This window comes from Limulus polyphemus, unplaced genomic scaffold (assembly GCF_000517525.1).
Source record: "Limulus polyphemus unplaced genomic scaffold, Limulus_polyphemus-2.1.2 Scaffold1555, whole genome shotgun sequence".
In the NCBI taxonomy this organism is placed as follows: Eukaryota; Metazoa; Arthropoda; class Merostomata; order Xiphosura; family Limulidae; genus Limulus; species Limulus polyphemus.
In genome coordinates this window covers 211,404-230,219 of record NW_013667165.1, presented here as the reverse complement: position 1 = coordinate 230,219, position 18,816 = coordinate 211,404, and the positions used below count along the sequence as shown (strand labels likewise).

The 18,816-nt window shown below is 32.2% G+C and overlaps 1 protein-coding gene across 2 annotated transcripts in view; it reads left to right on the top strand.

Annotated features, from left to right (window-relative positions):
* LOC106464075 (ubiquitin carboxyl-terminal hydrolase 46-like) overlaps positions 1-18,460 on the top strand; it is a 49,637-nt gene extending 31,177 nt beyond the window's left edge. For both annotated transcript variants that reach the window (XM_013924186.2, XM_013924185.2), the window contains exons 7-9: positions 3,358-3,490; positions 7,438-7,581; positions 13,556-18,460. In XM_013924186.2, coding sequence (XP_013779640.1) covers positions 3,358-3,490; positions 7,438-7,581; positions 13,556-13,657 — 379 coding nt within the window. In that variant the 3' untranslated portion in view covers positions 13,658-18,460. The remainder of the gene's footprint in view (positions 1-3,357; positions 3,491-7,437; positions 7,582-13,555) is intronic.
* The last annotated feature ends 356 nt before the right edge of the window (positions 18,461-18,816 follow it).

Genomic DNA, 18,816 nt, shown 5'->3' with positions numbered 1-18,816 from the left:
TGAGGTTCTATCATTAGTCATGATCCTTCTAGTAACTGCAGCGCTCATGTTCCCAGAGTCGCGTGACTTCCGCTGTTGTAACAATATATATATATATATAATTGTTATTAACCCTTTTCTACCTGGAGTAGTAATCTTTCTACAAAACTGCAATTATGCATTGCTATGTTTAACAGCTCTGTTCAGTAACAATATGTAAAAATATTATTTCTAAAGAAAATGAGTCACCTTACACTGTTATTGTTGACAGATGGTTTATTGCAAAGTTGTTTTTGATAGTTCTTTTTTCCCAGCATGAAAACAATTAGTTTTTTCATCAGTTATAAAAGAATAAGTTTTGATGTGATTAGTCTTATGAAAAATTTACTCTCTTATTTGAAGCATAAGGAAAAAAAAAATTTAGGTCCTTGTGTCAAAGATTTGGATAATTTATTGGATACAAGTAGGTAAAGTGCTAATGTCACAACTTTTTTTACAGTATTACACTAAAAATTTAATTAAACCACTATTATCAATGTATTTCAATAAATTTGACATTAAAACATAGTTAATAAATCAAACAATATTATATATGTTATAAAATCTTAATTTAAATATATTCTCAATCTTTACTGTTTTGTATTCTGCAACATTTATTCACTCGAACTGCAAATTTTAGATACTTTTTCCACCTCAGTAGATGCTTCTTAGAAAGGTATAGATATTGCTAAGATATAATGTAATTTTATAGCCTTCAATCATTTTGTTTTACGTAGATATAAACCAGAAAGTCCATTCCACATGCCACGCTCTCCTATCACTTACTATTTTTCAAAAGATGTCAGTAATTTTTCTCTGACATTTGCTATTACATTATTTATAACCAATAGAAAGAGAAGATTTTAATTTACTAATTTATGAAGAATGCTAACTCATTCTTACAACAGCTTTTGAAGTATTTGGCATACAGATTCAAAGCTGCTGTCAACAAATTCAGCTTGTTCAATTAAGGGAATTATTTGAACTTACTTATAGCTTAGTTAGAAATCCAGTTAAATTATAATATTTATAGGATATTGTGTTCTCTGTGCATGTTATTATTTTGTGTTCTAAGTTGAATATTTGAAATAAATAAAAATTCTGTAAAGTACTGACAACAACCATAGGAAATATCAGAGTTAACTGTTATCAAGTCTTCGACAGCAAGAAAGTACAAGATCCACACATAAGTACTAGATTTCTTGATTTTTATTTATTGTTATAAAAGTTACTCAAATGAAAAAAGAAAATATCTTCAAGTAATGCACGTGAGGGGCTTTACTTAATTCAGTACTGTAGTTTGAGTTGTGTGTTTGCCAGATGATATCTAACTTGTTTCATGTGTTTAGTAACTAGACAGGATTCAAAGAACAATAAAGTAATGAAAATATAATAAAACAGGTATAATGTGTGTTACAAGCCTGAGGCTGTATAGGACAAATGATTTGTAATTTCCATTTGTATTTTGTGGTGGTTAAAGGGTCAGTCAAATGAGCTGAGTCTGTATGGTATTAGGGTAGAGAAAATAAGGGATGAAATATAAAGTTTTACTGAAAACAAACTTACGATATTCAATTATGAGGTTCTAGATGTTATGCAAATGAAATTAGAAAACTGAAAGATGAGAAATTTTTTTTTAACCCTAACATGAAAATCACCATGAACTCAGACTAATCATTCTGAATCAAACAGTGACACTATAAATTTACAGCCAAATATTTAGTAAAGTACTTAATTAAAAAGCCTGATTTTTTTTGTGTACAAAAGATATGTAATGTATACTTAAAGCATGCCAAATTTCATGAAGATGTAATTACTACATTAACACATTCACTGCTGCTTCAGAGACCAATACCTAAGCCAGGTGCCATTGGCTTTTTTTTTCTCAATAAGATTATTTTAATAATGCAAAGCAATATGAGAGAGAGTACTTATGGGTATATATGATTATTCAACTAGAACCTGTACATGAGGGTCATTGGCACTCCATCCAAAATTTTTTTATGAGTGCCACATGATGCACATGTGCATCATCTATTTTATGTATCTTGTCATGGTTTTTTGGGTATTTTTTAATGTACAAGAAGGATAAATTATAGTCATTGGAATATCATATTCATTAATGATATTTTCTGACATCCGTCAAATGTAAAATAGCAAATAAAACAAAAAAAATTCTCTAAGTCTTTTTTAGTCATTATTTACTGATGAGCTTTTGTTAAACATGACTCTGTACAAAGTAGTAGTCTGTTTGAACAATTTTCAAAATAATACATTTTGTCTTTATGTGTACCCCCTTCAAAACGCTTGACAATGTGCTTTGAAATTTTCTTTCTTAACATTAGATTTGAAGGAGTGCTATTTTTATTCATTTTATGAAAGCCAACCAGAAAAAAAAAAATGATAATAAAATTTATAACCAAGCAAAGTTTCTATGAGAGAGAGAGAGACCGTCGTGCGAATGCTGTCACAGCAGAACTGGCTTCTATTGCATGCCAACTTCAATAAAACATATTTGCTTCAGTGTTTTTGTTGATACGCATATGTGTTGATGGCAATAGATAACATATTCTTGGATGTGCTTGTGCATCCAGTGGCAGTGAATGTGTTAAAAGTTATAGTATGTATAGTTTCATGGTTACATAGATGTTGCAAGGTTGGTTAAAATGACTAAGTCCATATAGAGAGGGTTAAGCTTTTCAAAACTGTGCATATTTTTAACCCTACATGTATGGCATTTCTATGAAGCTATACACAGCAATGTTTGCTGTAATTCTGAATTCACTTCATGAAATTTGATAAACCTTTTTTAGTGAATAATATAAACATATTGCACAGAAAAAAATTCAGGTTTTTAGTATTCAAACCTCAAGAAACACACATGTCACTGTGTGTTTACAATTTATCAAATTTAGTGAGGTCAATACTTTGAAATCTTTTCCCCCTTTTCTAGAAAGAATGCCCTTTGATCTTGGTGTACATGAGTGGCCAAAATATAAGATCGAGCTCTGTTAAATGAGATTTAATAAGTCATTGTCAAACATCATGACTTTCCAAAACTTGTTACATATATATGTGTTATGTATATCAAAAAAAGAAAAAGTTGTATCTTTGACAATTAATTTAACTTCTTTTTTGATATTTTAGATGAAGACAGTAGTTATTTTTTAGTTTTAAGATTCAGAGAATTTGAAATATTTCATTTTAGACAGAATCTTACCAAGGGTTAGTAAAGTGTATCATCAGTGTATGTAAATGGATTTATGTAGTTTTTAAGAGTTCCATGTTCTTCATTATATTGCATTCATTCCAAGAATAATAGATTGAATGTTTTTACAGGATGAGGGTAAAGAAACTCCCTATGATTCTAGCTTTGCATCTGAAGAGATTTAAATACATGGAACAACAAAGCCGACACACAAAACTTTCTTACAGAGTTGTTTTCCCTTTGGAGCTAAGGCTTTTTAACACTGTAAGTTACATTCATTTTCTTTTGGTCCTAAATTCTCTATTTTATATTTATAAGTGCAGTGAATGCAGTGTAAAAGCCATGCTTTCATGTGTTTTTAACATGTTGCATTTCTAAGTCATGTTAAGATTTACTGTTAATTGATTACTCTTTTCATATAGACCATTTAACAAATTTATTTTTTAACTATAAATAATTAACTCAAGTATAAGCATTGAAATTTAGTATAATAGTTTTTGATAAGCAAAAGAAGTTCATAAATCTTTGTTTTTTCACGATATATTTACTTAACTCTACTAAACATTGGATGTGCAGATCACTCCAAGTAAACACACATCAACTTTCAAAATCTAATTAAACATAGTGTTAATTCTATTTCAACAGTGTTTTACTCAGAAATATTTCTGATGTAATACCTTCTTGTATTTCTAGGTGTTTGAACTGTAAACATTGCATTTCAAGATTTTAAAAAAAATTTTGCCGTGTCTCAACCTTGTATTTATTTATCCATATTGGATTTCAGCATTTTTGAGGGGGCTTGGACTTGTATATTGTTTGTCCAACTATGAATTTATTGGTTAACCCAATTCTTTGCACTGCTTGGAGGAACCTTGAGAACTTCAACTGCCTCTCAGCTTTGAAAAGGAGTAATATGGGTAATGCAGCAACTTCAAGGCAGTTTTGAAATACTTCCCAGTAAACTAGAGGCTTGTGATTTTTTACCCATATTTGCTGATGGTGTTCTTTTGATCCTGATAATGTTTTTATGTTGTGTCCATTTGAAAGTTACAGGAATATTCTTCTACGACAAAACATCAAGTAAGACTGAAGTTAAGCAAGTATGATAAGCTATGGATGACACAAATTCTTGGGCTGGGCATTGCCTTGTGTTTGGATGCGAAGGTCCATAGTTTGCATCCTATTTGATTAGAGTAGCCCAAGTGTTGTTGGTGGGTGTGAACTAGCTGCTTTTTCTCTAATATATCAGTTCAAAATTTGGAGCAGCCATGTGCAGATAGCCCTTGTTTAGGTTTGCAGGAATATCTTGAACAATGGGACAAGACAAAAATCTTATTTGTGTTGAATATATTGCATTTGTTATAATTAAAGTCAATTGGTTAAAAAACATACAAAAATACAGGAATTATACGATATAAAATGATCTTGATCAAGATATTGTTGTAAAAATATGTCACTACTATGTGTGATAAAGGCAAGACTGTTACCATGGTGAAAAGTGAGTCTTCTTCACCAGCATATTTTTGGCAGTTATATCATGTTTGTATTAATCTACAGCAGAAAGTTAGCTGTTGCAATCAGCAAAATAAAGGATTAAAAAAATAATATTGAGAAAAATTGAAAAAGTTAAAACTGATTGGATATATAAAATGAGTTTTTCTAAGCAGTAAAAAATTAGTCTAAGACAAAAGGAAGTATATTTTATTTTCAAAACATTTTTTCACAATAAAATTTCAGACACATAGCAATGTAGAAAAAATTATATAAATACTAAATTCTTTAAATTTTTTCATACAGAAACTAGACACTATTAAGAAAGTTTGTATCAAACTTGCTATTTAGATAAGTGTTTTCAGTGTGAGAACAAAAGGAATGCGATATCATTGACCTCTCCAGTTTTTAATTTTTGTTAAACCTTTTTCTTTTCTTTCTTTCATTGGTAAAATATTGCAGGAAATACTTACAAATGAGCTTTTAATCATGTACATCAAATATAATTAAAAATATTTCGTAAACATTTTTGGTTAAAAATCAGAAGCTTTAATTGAGGTTTGAATTCTTTATTCCAAAAAAATATAGGTAAGTAAAGCTACAATTGTGAAAAAATATGTTACAGAAAATGCAATTGTGTTGTAATTAATACTGACATACATATACAAATAATAGAAGTACATTATTCCAAATCAAACAATTAACTCTTTCAGCATGGCCTCAATTCCTGGTACCAACCTTGTAACCATTTTGGACTTGTTATAGTTTTTATGCTATAGCTTTTTAATTAGTATGCGTATGTTAACGAAATTTGGCAGATTTTCAAGAAACGTTACAATGCTTTCATACGCAAAATATCAAGTTGTTTTTGTTAAGTTTTAAAGTTTGTAAAGCAGTGTTTTTTTTTTGTGCCTTTTTTTTTTCTTTTTGCATGTTGCCTATTCAGCACCCTAAGTAATTTTAATTTTAAGATTAAAAATACTTTTATGCATCAGAAAATGTTCAGATTTCACATGCGAAATCTTTATAATGTCCAGATAGATAACAAACATTTCTTATGAAAAATCTTTATATTTTATCTGTTATTTTCAGTAACGAATCTCTGTACGGGTTTGGTTGATTTGACTGATCTCATAACCACCATAAAAAATTAGGAAATAAATATAAATTATGCATCTTTCAATCAAGAATGAACACAAATTATAACACAAAAATATAAATGTTTAGACTAAATAGCTTAAATCTCATAACATTATACATTTATATATATATTTATTATTTTTATTATATTGACATTTCAGCCATGCCTGGCTAACAAATCGCTTAAATCTCGTAACATTATACATTTATATATATTTATTATTTTTATTATATTGACATTTCAGCCATGCCTGGCTAACAATACAGAAGTTACAATGACGTGGCACACATGCACTCGTGTTACCGTATCCAATAATATAAAACTGACCTTTAATATTTACAAAGTGACCTGTCTTGGCTGTGTTTTAGTAGACTAGTATTTTGTAAAATACAGTCAAATTTCAATTGTTATACATTATATATGTAATTAAATTATTGCTACTTTGAAATAAGTTCTTAAACTTATTTTTCTTAAAACACAGAACATTACATAAAAAAGCAGGGCGAACAATTAACGCTTCTAGTTAGGACCTTTGTACTTGGTTGCTGCTTGACGTAGGTTGCTAAGCCTTTTAAAATTTCGCACGTGGAGGATATGAAACAAAATATTTTTTTTAGGTTTTATGTATACAGTTCAATAACTGAAAAATTATGAATTACCATATCACTATCATAGAATTTCACTATAATTTATCAAGTTTAGTATTTAAGTTGTATTTCAGTCTAAAAAAATATGAAATTTCCAGCAGACTAAAGACGCAACCTACCTCCTTGAAATCTTGGTTCGAAAGAACAAGGTGGCATCCTAACAATTTAAAATGGCTGAGAAAGCCACTAGGGTACATTCTGAGCTTTTGATTTGTTATTCATGTCATATATAGAAGTAAGTGTATATTAGGGAGCATTTCCAAAAATGGAAAGAGGTGGGTGGGGGTCTACTGTGTTTGATTCAGTACATGAGTGATATTTTAGCAAATAGAAAAGATAAGAGGTTCTTATTTTATATTCTAGCTTGTTAATATTGTTAATTTGAGTTCCCAATTCGTTCAAAACTATAGACTTAGCATTTTGACATCACAAACATCTCATTTGAACCACTGCTGCATTCAACATTCCACATGACACACAAAAATCGATGTTTAACTGTGTTTTTTTAATATTTACTTTTAAAATTATGAAATCGAATATTATATAATACTGAAATTTGAATTATAATCTACAGTTTGATACCAAAGTTATTGACATAATTCATGAAATAGTAGTTCAGTAAAATTTTGAATGCGAGTCAACAAATGGGATGACATGGCCATTGACTTGTGACCCATCTGGAAAGGGATAATAGCACAGCACAAGAATTGTAGAGAAAGACCAACAATAATAAATTTGTTTTATTGGGTCAGTGTATGTCTTTCCTTATTATGTTATAGGTATAAAAGACATTTCATATGTATACAGAATTTGTGTAGACTACTGAAGAAAAAACACTTAATGAATTTTGATATTCATATCTTATTTAATATGAATTATCGAGAAATTAAGTAATACTTACAAAAAAGGTACTGACTTCCTTTTCTTTTTAGTCTGATGATGCCTACAACCCTAATCGAATGTATGACCTAGTAGCAGTTGTCATTCATTGTGGAAGTGGACCAAATCGAGGTCACTACATTTCTATAGTTAAAAGTCATGGACTATGGCTACTTTTTGATGATGACATTGTTGATGTGAGTATTAATTTATTTTTTAAAAAGTTCTAACTCAATTAAAGTTGGAACTTTCCCCTGTTGACACATTGAAATTTTAAACGGTACTCATGGACAGATCTATAGTTGTAACTGTTAAAATATTTTTAAAAGATCTTCAAGTTTTTAACCATTTATAAAAGCCCAGAAATATATTCAGAAGAATAGTTCTTGAAATGAATAATGTTTTATAAAAGTTCAAAAATTGATTTTCTGAAATGATACCACACCCCTTACTCATGCGTCTGCCAAAGATGTTTGCATGTCATTAGCCATGGGGCAACTCCCACCTAATTTCACATGATACAATGAGAATTGTGCTACTGGATGATGATGTAATCATGTGGCAAAGCCCTCCACCAGTTGGAGGGTGACACACCTCCATGTGCAACTCCCCTGTGCATTTCCACTCTAGAAATTCGTTTTTCTCTTTGGCATTGTATTGCACAGACATGTTTAAATTTCTCAACTATGTTTAATTTGTTGAGATTTGCATCATTAACAAAACTTATATTTACTTTAGCTTTGTTTCAAAAGCTTTATCTTGTTAACATGAATTCTCAAATAATGGTGATTTATACTTAGTCCTGAGTGTGGAACATTGTTCACATTTAGGCCTTCATCTTGCTTTGGCTTCTGGAGGCTTATTAACTGTTAGGGTTGTTGCAGCCATTGTTCAATATGCTGTGGATTACTGTGTGCTTAATGGGCCTCCTACTCCCATCTCGTCAGCCATATTTCTTTCTTCTTAGTCGGGAATGATCTATTAGACTACAACCTTCACCTGTTTTACTTTAAGTAGCATTTTCCTCTTCGTGAAATGACCTTAACCTTTCAATTCTTTTCTGGATTTCATTCTCAGGTATGTTCCTTTCCATCTTTTTTTTTGCCTCAGTTCTTTATTCTTTTTTCTTTTCTAACTTTCTGACTGATGATTCTTGGGTTTATCTTGTCTTTTCTCCTTGATTTTTGTTAGGTTTTATACTGTTTCCTTTATCTAATAGCTCCTTCTCGTCCCCCCTCACGTTTGCGGGTCCTCTTTTCTAGATTTGTAGACTTTCTTCCTTTTTCACGATTTCTTGTCATTGGTATTATATATCTGACCAGCTGGAGGATTGAGCCCTTTACCTTCTATTTCACTTGCTAGTTCCATATTTTTTATCTTTTTATCTCTACCCTTCTTTATACCTTCTCCAATCTCTACCTTTTATCTGAGGCACTTCTTAATCTTCTATAGACATTCATTCTCTCCTATGTTTGGCCACTTTCATTTCTTTTGCTCTATCTCTTGTACTTTTTCCCTCTGTTGTCAGGACTCATTGGATCAGGTTACTTCTCTCTTTCCTCTACCCCTTTCTTCTCCTTGTATACTTCTTTTTTGTCTGTCTCCTTTTCTTTCCCCCTGGTGACTTGAATAGTTGTCATAATAATTCTGTCTTTGATATCTTCCCAGATTTTATTTCCTCTTTCTGGACTTTGCCCTTTACTCCTATTCCTCATCTAGATCTTTCTCCTTGTCACCTTCCCATTCTGGATTCCAGGCCTTCCTTTATTTTTTCTCTCATTTTCCCTCATCTAGGAGTCTTGTTCTTTATTCTTCTTATTAGTGACTATCACACATGTATGATTCTTTGGGTAATTATTTCTTTTCCTGTTGTTGGTCTTGCTTTCTGCTACAGTTGTTTTCTATTTTTCTACCTTAGTCTCTTTCCTTGCTTCTCTTTTCCCATTTCCTTTTCACCTCCCACTGATCTCATCTTTGGTCTTTTTTACCTGGTCTGCATTTGGTAGTGGTCAATTTGTCTGACACCTTCCTACACATCTTTCTCGGCCTGTTCTCTCTTTGTTTTCTGTTCTTCTTCCTTCCTTTTTGTGTTTTCCATTCCTTGCTCTTCCCTTCAACTCAGTGTTGGCCCCTCTTATATTCCTTGGCATCGTATGGGCCTTCTTTTGCCATATTCTCAGCTTGGGGCTAGCATTTCTTTCTTGGACTATTTCCTTCTGTTAACCCATTCTTGAATGTTTACTATTCTCTTTCCTCCCTTCCTTTCCTATGGCTACTCTGTTGGGACTGGTCTTGTGATCTGTATTTTCTCACATCACTTTTGGTCTTTTTTTTCTTCTCTTATCTCAATTGAATTCTATCTTTTCACCTGCGAGCTCTGGCATACCTGGCCACCAGGTTTTACATTTCTTATTCTCTTCCTAGACGAGAGATTATTTTGCTTTTGGGAGCTCTGTCTTTCCTAGAACCCCTTATTCATTTGGGGAAAGCACTAATGTGTCTCCAGCTATGGACTTTACAAACCTCTGGTTTTCATTCTTGGAGTCCATTTTCCTCTTTGTGAGCAACTCCTCAGGATACTGTCTTGGTGCCCGGACTACTTCCCACACTTTCTTACTGCCTTTCACACTGGATCTCTCCCTTCTTTGACACTTCCTTCTCTGTTGAGGGCAGGACTTTTGACATTTCATTGCTGGTCATGTTCCTGTTTCTGCCCTTACTGGTGGATCACTTGGTCTTGTTCCACTCAGGCTTTTATACAGTCACTTTTTGCACCAAGCTTCCATGAGGCTTCTGTTCCAGGTCCCTTTGTCTTTGGGCATTACTCATACAACTCTGGGCCCATTCATATCTTGTTGATCTTCATGCCTATCAATTGCTGAGAGCTTATATCTTGATAGTGGACCACCTATCTCTGCCAGTCTGCATTCTATCAATAGAGTGGTCTCTACACCCCAGGTCTTTTGGTTTTTTTTTTCTTAATTGGTCATGCCATTTTTGGTTACATTTGCCACCCTTCACAACTCTGGGCTTTCTCCCTTATAGCCTGGTCTTCCCTCTTGATATATGTTCATTCCCCTATGCATCTACTCCCCCTGGCCCTCATCTTTACACACTTTCCTTTTTGAGTCCTACTGTTGATGACTCCTTGCTCAGCTCAGCCTTGGTCTGTTGGCATTCAGACCCCCCCCCCTCCTTTTCTCAATTTATTCAAGCATCCCTTCTTCTTTGAGAATTATCTTCTCTCCTTCATGCAAATGGAATTTTCTCAATTTATCACCCATAGGGCTAGGCTTTCCACTTTCTTGTCACTCCTCTTCTAGTCCTTCTGCTGCCTTTTTCCAACAGCAATTTTGGTAGGTCTTTTTGTCATCTGTCTTTTTGCCACTCCTTTCCTCCTGGCAATTATCCTGTAACCACCTTTCTGCCTTTTTCCCTTGATTGTTCATCATAGATTTGTCAGATTATATCTGTACTAATTGTTGGGAGGCCTTGTTTATGGCCTTTTTTCCTTTTCCAGTATAATGGGGTGTTTCTTCCCCTGTCCTCTTCATTCTGTTCTTTGCCTTCTTTCTCAACCATCCTTTTTACCCTGCTCCAATGCCTGACTGAGACTTTAATGGGATTTACATGATCTAGTGCATGCCCATTTGAGCTGTTGGCTTCCTTCCTTTTGTACCATCTCTTTATCCTGGCTAGTTTCCTCCTCTTTCTCACCTTTTGCTGTTCAGATGTCTCTTCTATGATTTTCTCACACTCTCTTCTACTACCTTTCTATGTCCCTCTTACTGGTTTGATATTTCCTTCCTCAGTCATTAACTGCTCTGGATATTGCCAAGACTTCTTTTCTATCTCCCTTCCTTCTGTCTCATGCATATTCTTGGACCCCTCCTCTGGTTGGAATGTCCATCTCGAGTTGGGGATGCTCATAAGCTATTTCCCATTTCTTCACATTCTATTGGTCAGTTTTCTCCTTCTCTTACAGCTCTTATTTACCGACCCTAGGATGAGCTCCTCCAGGTGAGCATGCGGGTGCTTTCCACACATTCTTCTCCTCTACACCTTATGACTGTTTTATCTCCTGATGGTTTTTGGCTTCCTCAGGTTGACACTTTTCTACCATCCCACTGTCTTTGAGAAGAATACGTACTATTTATCTTTCAGAGTCCCTTTTACATTCTTAGGATCCTACCAGGTGGTACCTCCCAGGGTATACTTATTTCCCAAAATCTGCATTGAGCCAGGATAACTTTTTTAACTGCCTGGCTCTACATATGCCCACTATGATATCTATATATTTACCTCTTTGTTCAGTCCAGACCATATCTATTACATGGAATCTCGTGGAAAAAGCCAGCAGTGTGTTCTGCCTGCTTCCCTGGCTAGCATTTTGTGGCTTTTCAAAATAGGATTTTACAGTCACCCATTGCACTGTCTCCAGTAAAAAAACCTTTCTGGACTAAAGGATTGATGGAGATCTTACCATTTTCTCTGGGTCTCCCCAGTAGAAATCCACCCTTCCCTTTTTGCTTAGAGTGAGCACGGGAGACCCTTGCCACTTTCTAACCACTGGAGAGGTGGACCATGGATAACCCTCACCGACAGATCTCATACACTGTGGCGATATATGTTTGAGTACCAAAACAGTGGGAAATGGAGTCATTCTTACACTGTCAGGTTAGTGAAGGTCAACCTTTATAGAGCTATACTTATAATACATTCCACTTATGCCCTCCCCTTGTTGCCTGGGTCTGTTCTGTAGAGTTGGGTCATGCACATTTTACAATACTGTAACCTCCTCCTGTGGCCTGCAACTGTTCAGTAGAATTGAAGTGAGCACACACCTGTGCTTTCCTTCTGCAGTTATTGTCCATTCAGTTGAGTTCAGGTGAGCATACATGATCACATGCCTACAATTACAGCTTATGACATTGGCAAGAAATAAGAATCCTAAAACTTTTGTGATAATGGTTTTTACTTATTATCTTGGCTTCCAGATGAAGTAACCGTTTAGAGAAGTTTAATAAAAACAGCAAGAATGAATGTTATAATGACAGTTAGTGACATAACTTTTGTAGCAGGGTGCAGTGTCTTCATCACAAACTTAACTGTTCTATAGTAATTACAGTATATGTTCCATCAAGAGTGACGTTTTGTTTGTTTAGAAATACATCTTTTTGGTTATTATAATTACTAAAGCTGAGATTAGTTACCCAACATTTCACTAAATAAGCTAGTTTTTTGATATAGAAGGTTTCTTTCTTGATTCCTGTCTGGGTCTAGATGTACATGTCTAGTGGAGAAGGTATATATTTTTTCCCCTTTCCCCGCTTAATACCCCTGGACCCCAGTGGGGGGCTCCCATACCCCCAGTGATTTTTCCATTTCCTGTTCTCATCCCTGCCTATGTGGCATGACTGTTTGTATTCTGTGGTCTTATCTTAGCTATACCTGTATTTATATGTTAGAATTACTATATGATGTGGAGATGGTTGATTTTTATTCAAGTGGGTGTCTCTTTACTTACTATGTACAACACTAATAGAAATCTAGAGATTATCTATAACATCTTCAAATCAAATCTATGACCTTAAGTTTACATTAAGGTGTAAAATGGAGGAAAGAAGAAGGGTGTGATGTAGCATTGTACATGAAACCTTGATCTCTGGTCATGTGTTTGGTAGCAAGTATGTTTTTTTAGCTTTCTTACATTCAGTTGTTGGCCTTGAGTAGGGATTTACAGTTGTTTCATCACCAGCTGTAGTTGTTTGCAATGGAATTTTCAGTCTGGCATTGTCACAGTTATCTTGTAATCCATTGTTCAAAAGGTCTTGCTGTCTTTTCAGTATTATGTTTCTGCACAAGTCAAACATTCAGGTCTATGGATGTTTAACTATTGTCAGGATTCTGTGAAAAATTCGAGTTTTAAGTAATTTCTGTAAGATTTTTAAAAAATAATGTCCTATAAAGTCTGATTTATTTTAAATGTATAGAAGTCATCAAATTACAAAAGAAAAGATTTACCTTAAAAGTTCTAAGTATAAAAAATTCAGTTACGAGAAATTAATTGACTAAAGTGTGTGCAAAACTTAATGTTGTGTAAGATACCATTAAATGGTTTTAGCTTTTTCTACCCGATAACTGGAATTAATGTTCATTTTATATCAACAGAAAATTGATGCTTCTGCTATTGAAGATTTCTATGGGCTGACATCAGACACACAAAAGACCTCAGAATCTGGTTATATTCTTTTTTACCAATCACGAGAATAACTGTACACCAGCATCTTTAGTTTTGAAAATAATTATTTATTGTTGCACTTAAAACAAGTTCAACCAAAAAGATAGTTTGTTGAACTGACACGTATTTGATAAATTGTATATTGGTTTCAAAATATTCATAGCCTGAGAGTTAATAAATTAAAGTATTAAAACTTGATAGCTTCTTTTTTGATGTTAAGCAGAAAAGTGTTTGTCTTGTTTTTTTAACTCGTACTTTTTGTGTATTTTTAGAAGAAAAAAAAAAGTGCTTTTTAAATGAGCTAGTAATTGGTATGGAGTCTCTAAGTGATAAGCCTTATCCATAATTCTATAGAAGGTTACACTTTTAGTCCCTCCCTTTTGTTTTATATAAACAGAATAACATTAAAAAGAATAATTTTATCCTTTTAAGATATCTCCAGGTTGTAGTTCAAATGTCAAATGTTTTAGATGCCCAATTTTTTATCATATAAAAATATCCTACTATTGGACATAAGTTTAAAAAACAGAAATTCTAAACTATTGATAAGTTATAAAGTATATCTGGTTTATGTATAAGCATTAAAAAAAGTCTGTTGGGCCTTCCTACAAACTGGTTAACTCCAACCTTAGACTTAGGTTTGCTGTTAATATTTCAGACAATTTACTAGAAATGTGCAAACACGAACATTAGTTAAACTGAGAAGAAGAGAAACTGTTTCTCTCAGGGCATCAAGTTAACCATAGTTTGGATTATATTGACCTTAAATTGCTTAAGCTACAGAAACTCTCACTTTTTACTTTTTTTTTACTGGGTTAGAATCTTCCAATAATAATTTGATTCATTAAGGTATTAAGGCCTACAGGCAATTATAACAGGTCATTCATTGTTAAACACTTGATCTGCCAGTTTGTGAGTACCATGCATGCTGAAAATTTAGTTTGAGAAATACTGATGCAAGATTTTGTAAAGAGGATGAAGTTTATGGCCTACAACTGTTTTCTAAAAATAAGTTAATGTGTGGCTACACTATATCAAAGACTAAGAAGTTATAATACTTTGTTTCACATGGATTTAATTCAGTGCCTGTTACAGGTTATATTGGTTTCATGTGGCATACCTTTTAAAGGGTTTCATTTCCTGAGTCAGAATATATATTCAAGTAAAGATTTCCATAATGATTTTCCTTAGTTTATTTTATGGCCATATGAATTGTCAATTTTAGTTTTGAACAAATGAAACAAGTTTTTCAAGGAAATTAATAGTGATATTTAAAAGTATAGAACAGGGGTAGTTTAAATGGTGAAGTATTTTGGTATTTGTGTGTGATATTTTATTTGTACACAAATATCAACCCTTTGCTGTTATATAACATATCTGAAGTGTGTGTCCAATTGTTTTTCATTTGTCAAAATACTTCGTTATAGTATTTTAGAGGTAAATGTGTATATATGTAAAAGGTACGATCCACAATTTCTTACTCCAGGTTATTTCTTTATAGAACTACTTTTTTAAAGTTTTTTTCTTTTTTTAGTTTTATAAAATGACACCTGTAACAAATTCATTTTATTTAAATTATTTAACAATTAGATAATCCTTGGAAGTCTTAAAGATATTTTCTTTCTTTCCTTCAAAAGTTTTGCAACAATATCGATTACCACATGAGTGACAGATCATCATATTTTCAAAATTCATAGAGTTTTTGTATGTCTGTTAAACTATTGTGTCTCACTTTTACATTCAATAAACTTTAATCACAGCTACTATTATAATGTAATAGTATTTATGAAATGTAACTGGCTTTAAGGACAGAAACCTTAGTATTGACACCAAACAATGTCTTCCTTGTAGCAATCCATGTACAATGTTTCTGGAATATCTTTGTTGCAAAAATTGTACCTTAAAGAGGCTGGTAATTATGTACTTCAAATCTGTTTCTTTTGTGTATATTGCTCTCATGTTTTTGCAGTAAGTACCAGGGATTATTTTGAATATATTATCTGAAATCTAAACTTTCTATAAGGTCCAAAAAATATACATATATTTTAATATATAACAGAACTACCAAATCATTATTACACCATAAAGTTTAAGGTGTTAAAGCATTTTATGCACCCAGTATTTAAATAAATTTGAAAGTTTGTTTCAAAAAGTGGATTGTTTTAATACAAATTTTGTCATAACTTTAAATAATTCTATTCTGGATAAAAATAATTAGCATTTAGTAATTGTTTGGAGAAGTTCTGCATTTGCAAGTAACAGACGTTAAAATGGCAATAATTTTTTTTGTAACGAGGGCAGTTTTGTTTTTGAAGTACTTTGTTGAAAAAACAAAAAGTAAAATTTTAAATGATATTTAGTTATTTATTCGCACCTTATATTATTTATTCTTGTTTTTTTAATTTCATTGTTTGTAACTGACATTTAATTACTTTGTCTGAAGCTGCCATGTTTTTTTAATATTAAAAATATAAGCCAAACCCTTTAATATAGACAAAAGTTTTCGTCTGGATCAAAAGTAATGCAGAATAATACCAATCAGTACTTGTACAGGAATAAGGTTTTTTGTTGTAGCTATAGAAATCTTGTTGTACATAAACTGATAACTGTGTAGCACTTTCTCCAAAAACATTATACAAAAGACAATTTCAGTTTTTTTATTTTTTCCTAGTCCATACTATATATATACTAAGATATTTATTATTCAAATAAATTTGGAAATTCTTTAGAAGAAGGCAAATATAAACTTTTTGTAATTTTCTAAAATTCATTAAGATGGTCATACATTTGGTTTGACCAGAAAATCCCAGTTTTAAAGCATACTGATGTATAAACAATTAACCAGAATGTCCTAGGGTCTTGTAGAGCATTATGTCCCCCTAAATGGATTTGTAAGCGTATAGTGATGTTTAGATCTAACAACAGAACTATAAACAGTCTCCCGGTGGGTCAGTGATAAATTAAAAGACTTGCATTTCTAAAATCTGGGATATGATTCTCTGAGGTGGACAGAGCACAGATAGCCCATTGTGTAGCAACAATATAAGTATAAATATGAAATATAGAATGGAATATGTGCTATAGTGAAAATACAGTTACTCTCAATATTATCTTTACGCATTACCATTAGAATGAGATCAGTTGATGTTTCAGATAAGGAGGAAGGTATATGGTGATGGTAGAAAATTAGATAGTTGGTTTAGCAGGTCAAAAATTGCAGTCATTTGTGATTGGTTAAATGTAATTGAGGAGCTTCATGAGGAGTGGTGGTTTTTCATTCTTTTAAGTTTGTATCTTCTGTGCAAACATGATTTTTAGGTGTAACTTTTACATCCAAAATTTGCTACGGGGCTCGGATTCATATCTTTTGAACATTGTCGTGGTTACAGCGTACAAAAATTTGATCATCTTATAATTAACCATTTGGTAAACTGTAAAACTCCTTTTCACATTTATTCAGTCACTCTATAAATAGTAGTTACTGTGGTTTGAAGTATTTACCACATAACTGCAATCTTCAAGATGAATATTTCTTTTAAAGCTACACCTTATTTGGAAACTGAACCTTTCCATTCATAAGACTACTGTCACATATTAGCTAGTTTTAGTTGTATACTTATTAAAATTACACCAAACTTGGGCTGTAAAATAACCATTGTCGGTGTCTTGGATCATTTTTATTGGACTTTTCTGTCTAGTAGTTCTGTTTTAGCCCTGATTATGAATTATCTTTCAAACTTGTTACTGCATCTGTATATAAATATTCAAGCACATGGTACAACAGAAGGGGCCACTGTAGTATTATTTGGATTGACTGGTTTATCTAGCATTTGCTTGGGACTAGAAAATTATAATAATGTATTTTGTAATATTCAGTAGTGCTATGCTATTAAAAATTTCTAAAGTAAGGGTGAAAAGTTTTCTCCCTCTGTAGCACAATTCACTTACTATTCTAGAAGTCCAATAATAATCTCTTCTTTCCAATTTGTTTTACTAACATTAATTGTAAGATTCACTATTTTGTTCAATGATTTTTTTGTTGAAATCTGTTAATTTAATAAGTAACAAGCTTTCAGTAATGCACTTTGCAAAAAACCATCCTTGAAAATAATACATCACTGTAATGTCATACCGTATTTAGAAAGTAGGATAGTAATAACGAAAACAAATTGGTAATAAAGCTCGTCTTGACGACTGAGAATTGGGTTTTACAAATAATGGTTGAATACGATTTTTAATGGTTCTTACCATTTTCTGAGGAAAAGTTTTGTTCTAAGGGAAATTGCTATCGGTGAATGCATAACTTTGCTTCAATATTGAATACATGTGAAAATTAACTCTTAAAAAAATCTTAACTTTATTTTTTACATAACTGACTTTTATGTGAAAGTATGAAACCACAGATAAAGAAATAATTTAAGATATAACCACTTATCAATTCTTAAATCATACCTTCATTTAAAGGAGTCATTTTCATGAGTGTATTTTGAACTTTATCAGAAAGTCCCATGTTTTTACGATCAAAATATGCACTCATATTATACACATATTTCCAATTTAAAAAAAAATGATTTTTTTCTTTATACGTTTCATCATACAAACCAACCAAATTTGTTGAGGTTTATGTGAATTATTGTTACTTTTAATCAAGATATAAAGGTGGTTAAAAATTGTCATTCTGCACTCAATGAAATTTTTATTTTAAAGTTGGTCATATAAAGCTGAAATAGCATAGTATACTGAAAAATAAGGAACTATGTAATATAAAACTGTACATTGTAAATTGATTTGTCAATACATAGAATCCACAAAATAAAGTAATTTTTCTATTGTAACTGTGCTTGATTTTTTTTTCCTCTGATGAACACTAGATGTACGATTCCAAGCATTTGTGTAAGGATATCCAATAGAAATTCCATTACATGATTTGTTTGTTTTCCTAAAAACTAAATAGAAATTTGTGCTAACAAAAGTGTTTTTTTAACATGGTATCAAGTAGGCTTTCTCAACAAAAAGATGAACTTGCTGTGCAATGTGTAGGAAGAAAACGGAAATTTTACAAATGTAAAAGAAGCTGTTTAAATTCTTATAATGATCATATTCACTGTACACTTCTTTAGTATGCAGAAGTTCAGTATTCAAGGTCATTGCCATTTACTGCACAATAGTATCATGTTCCAAACTCTGCATC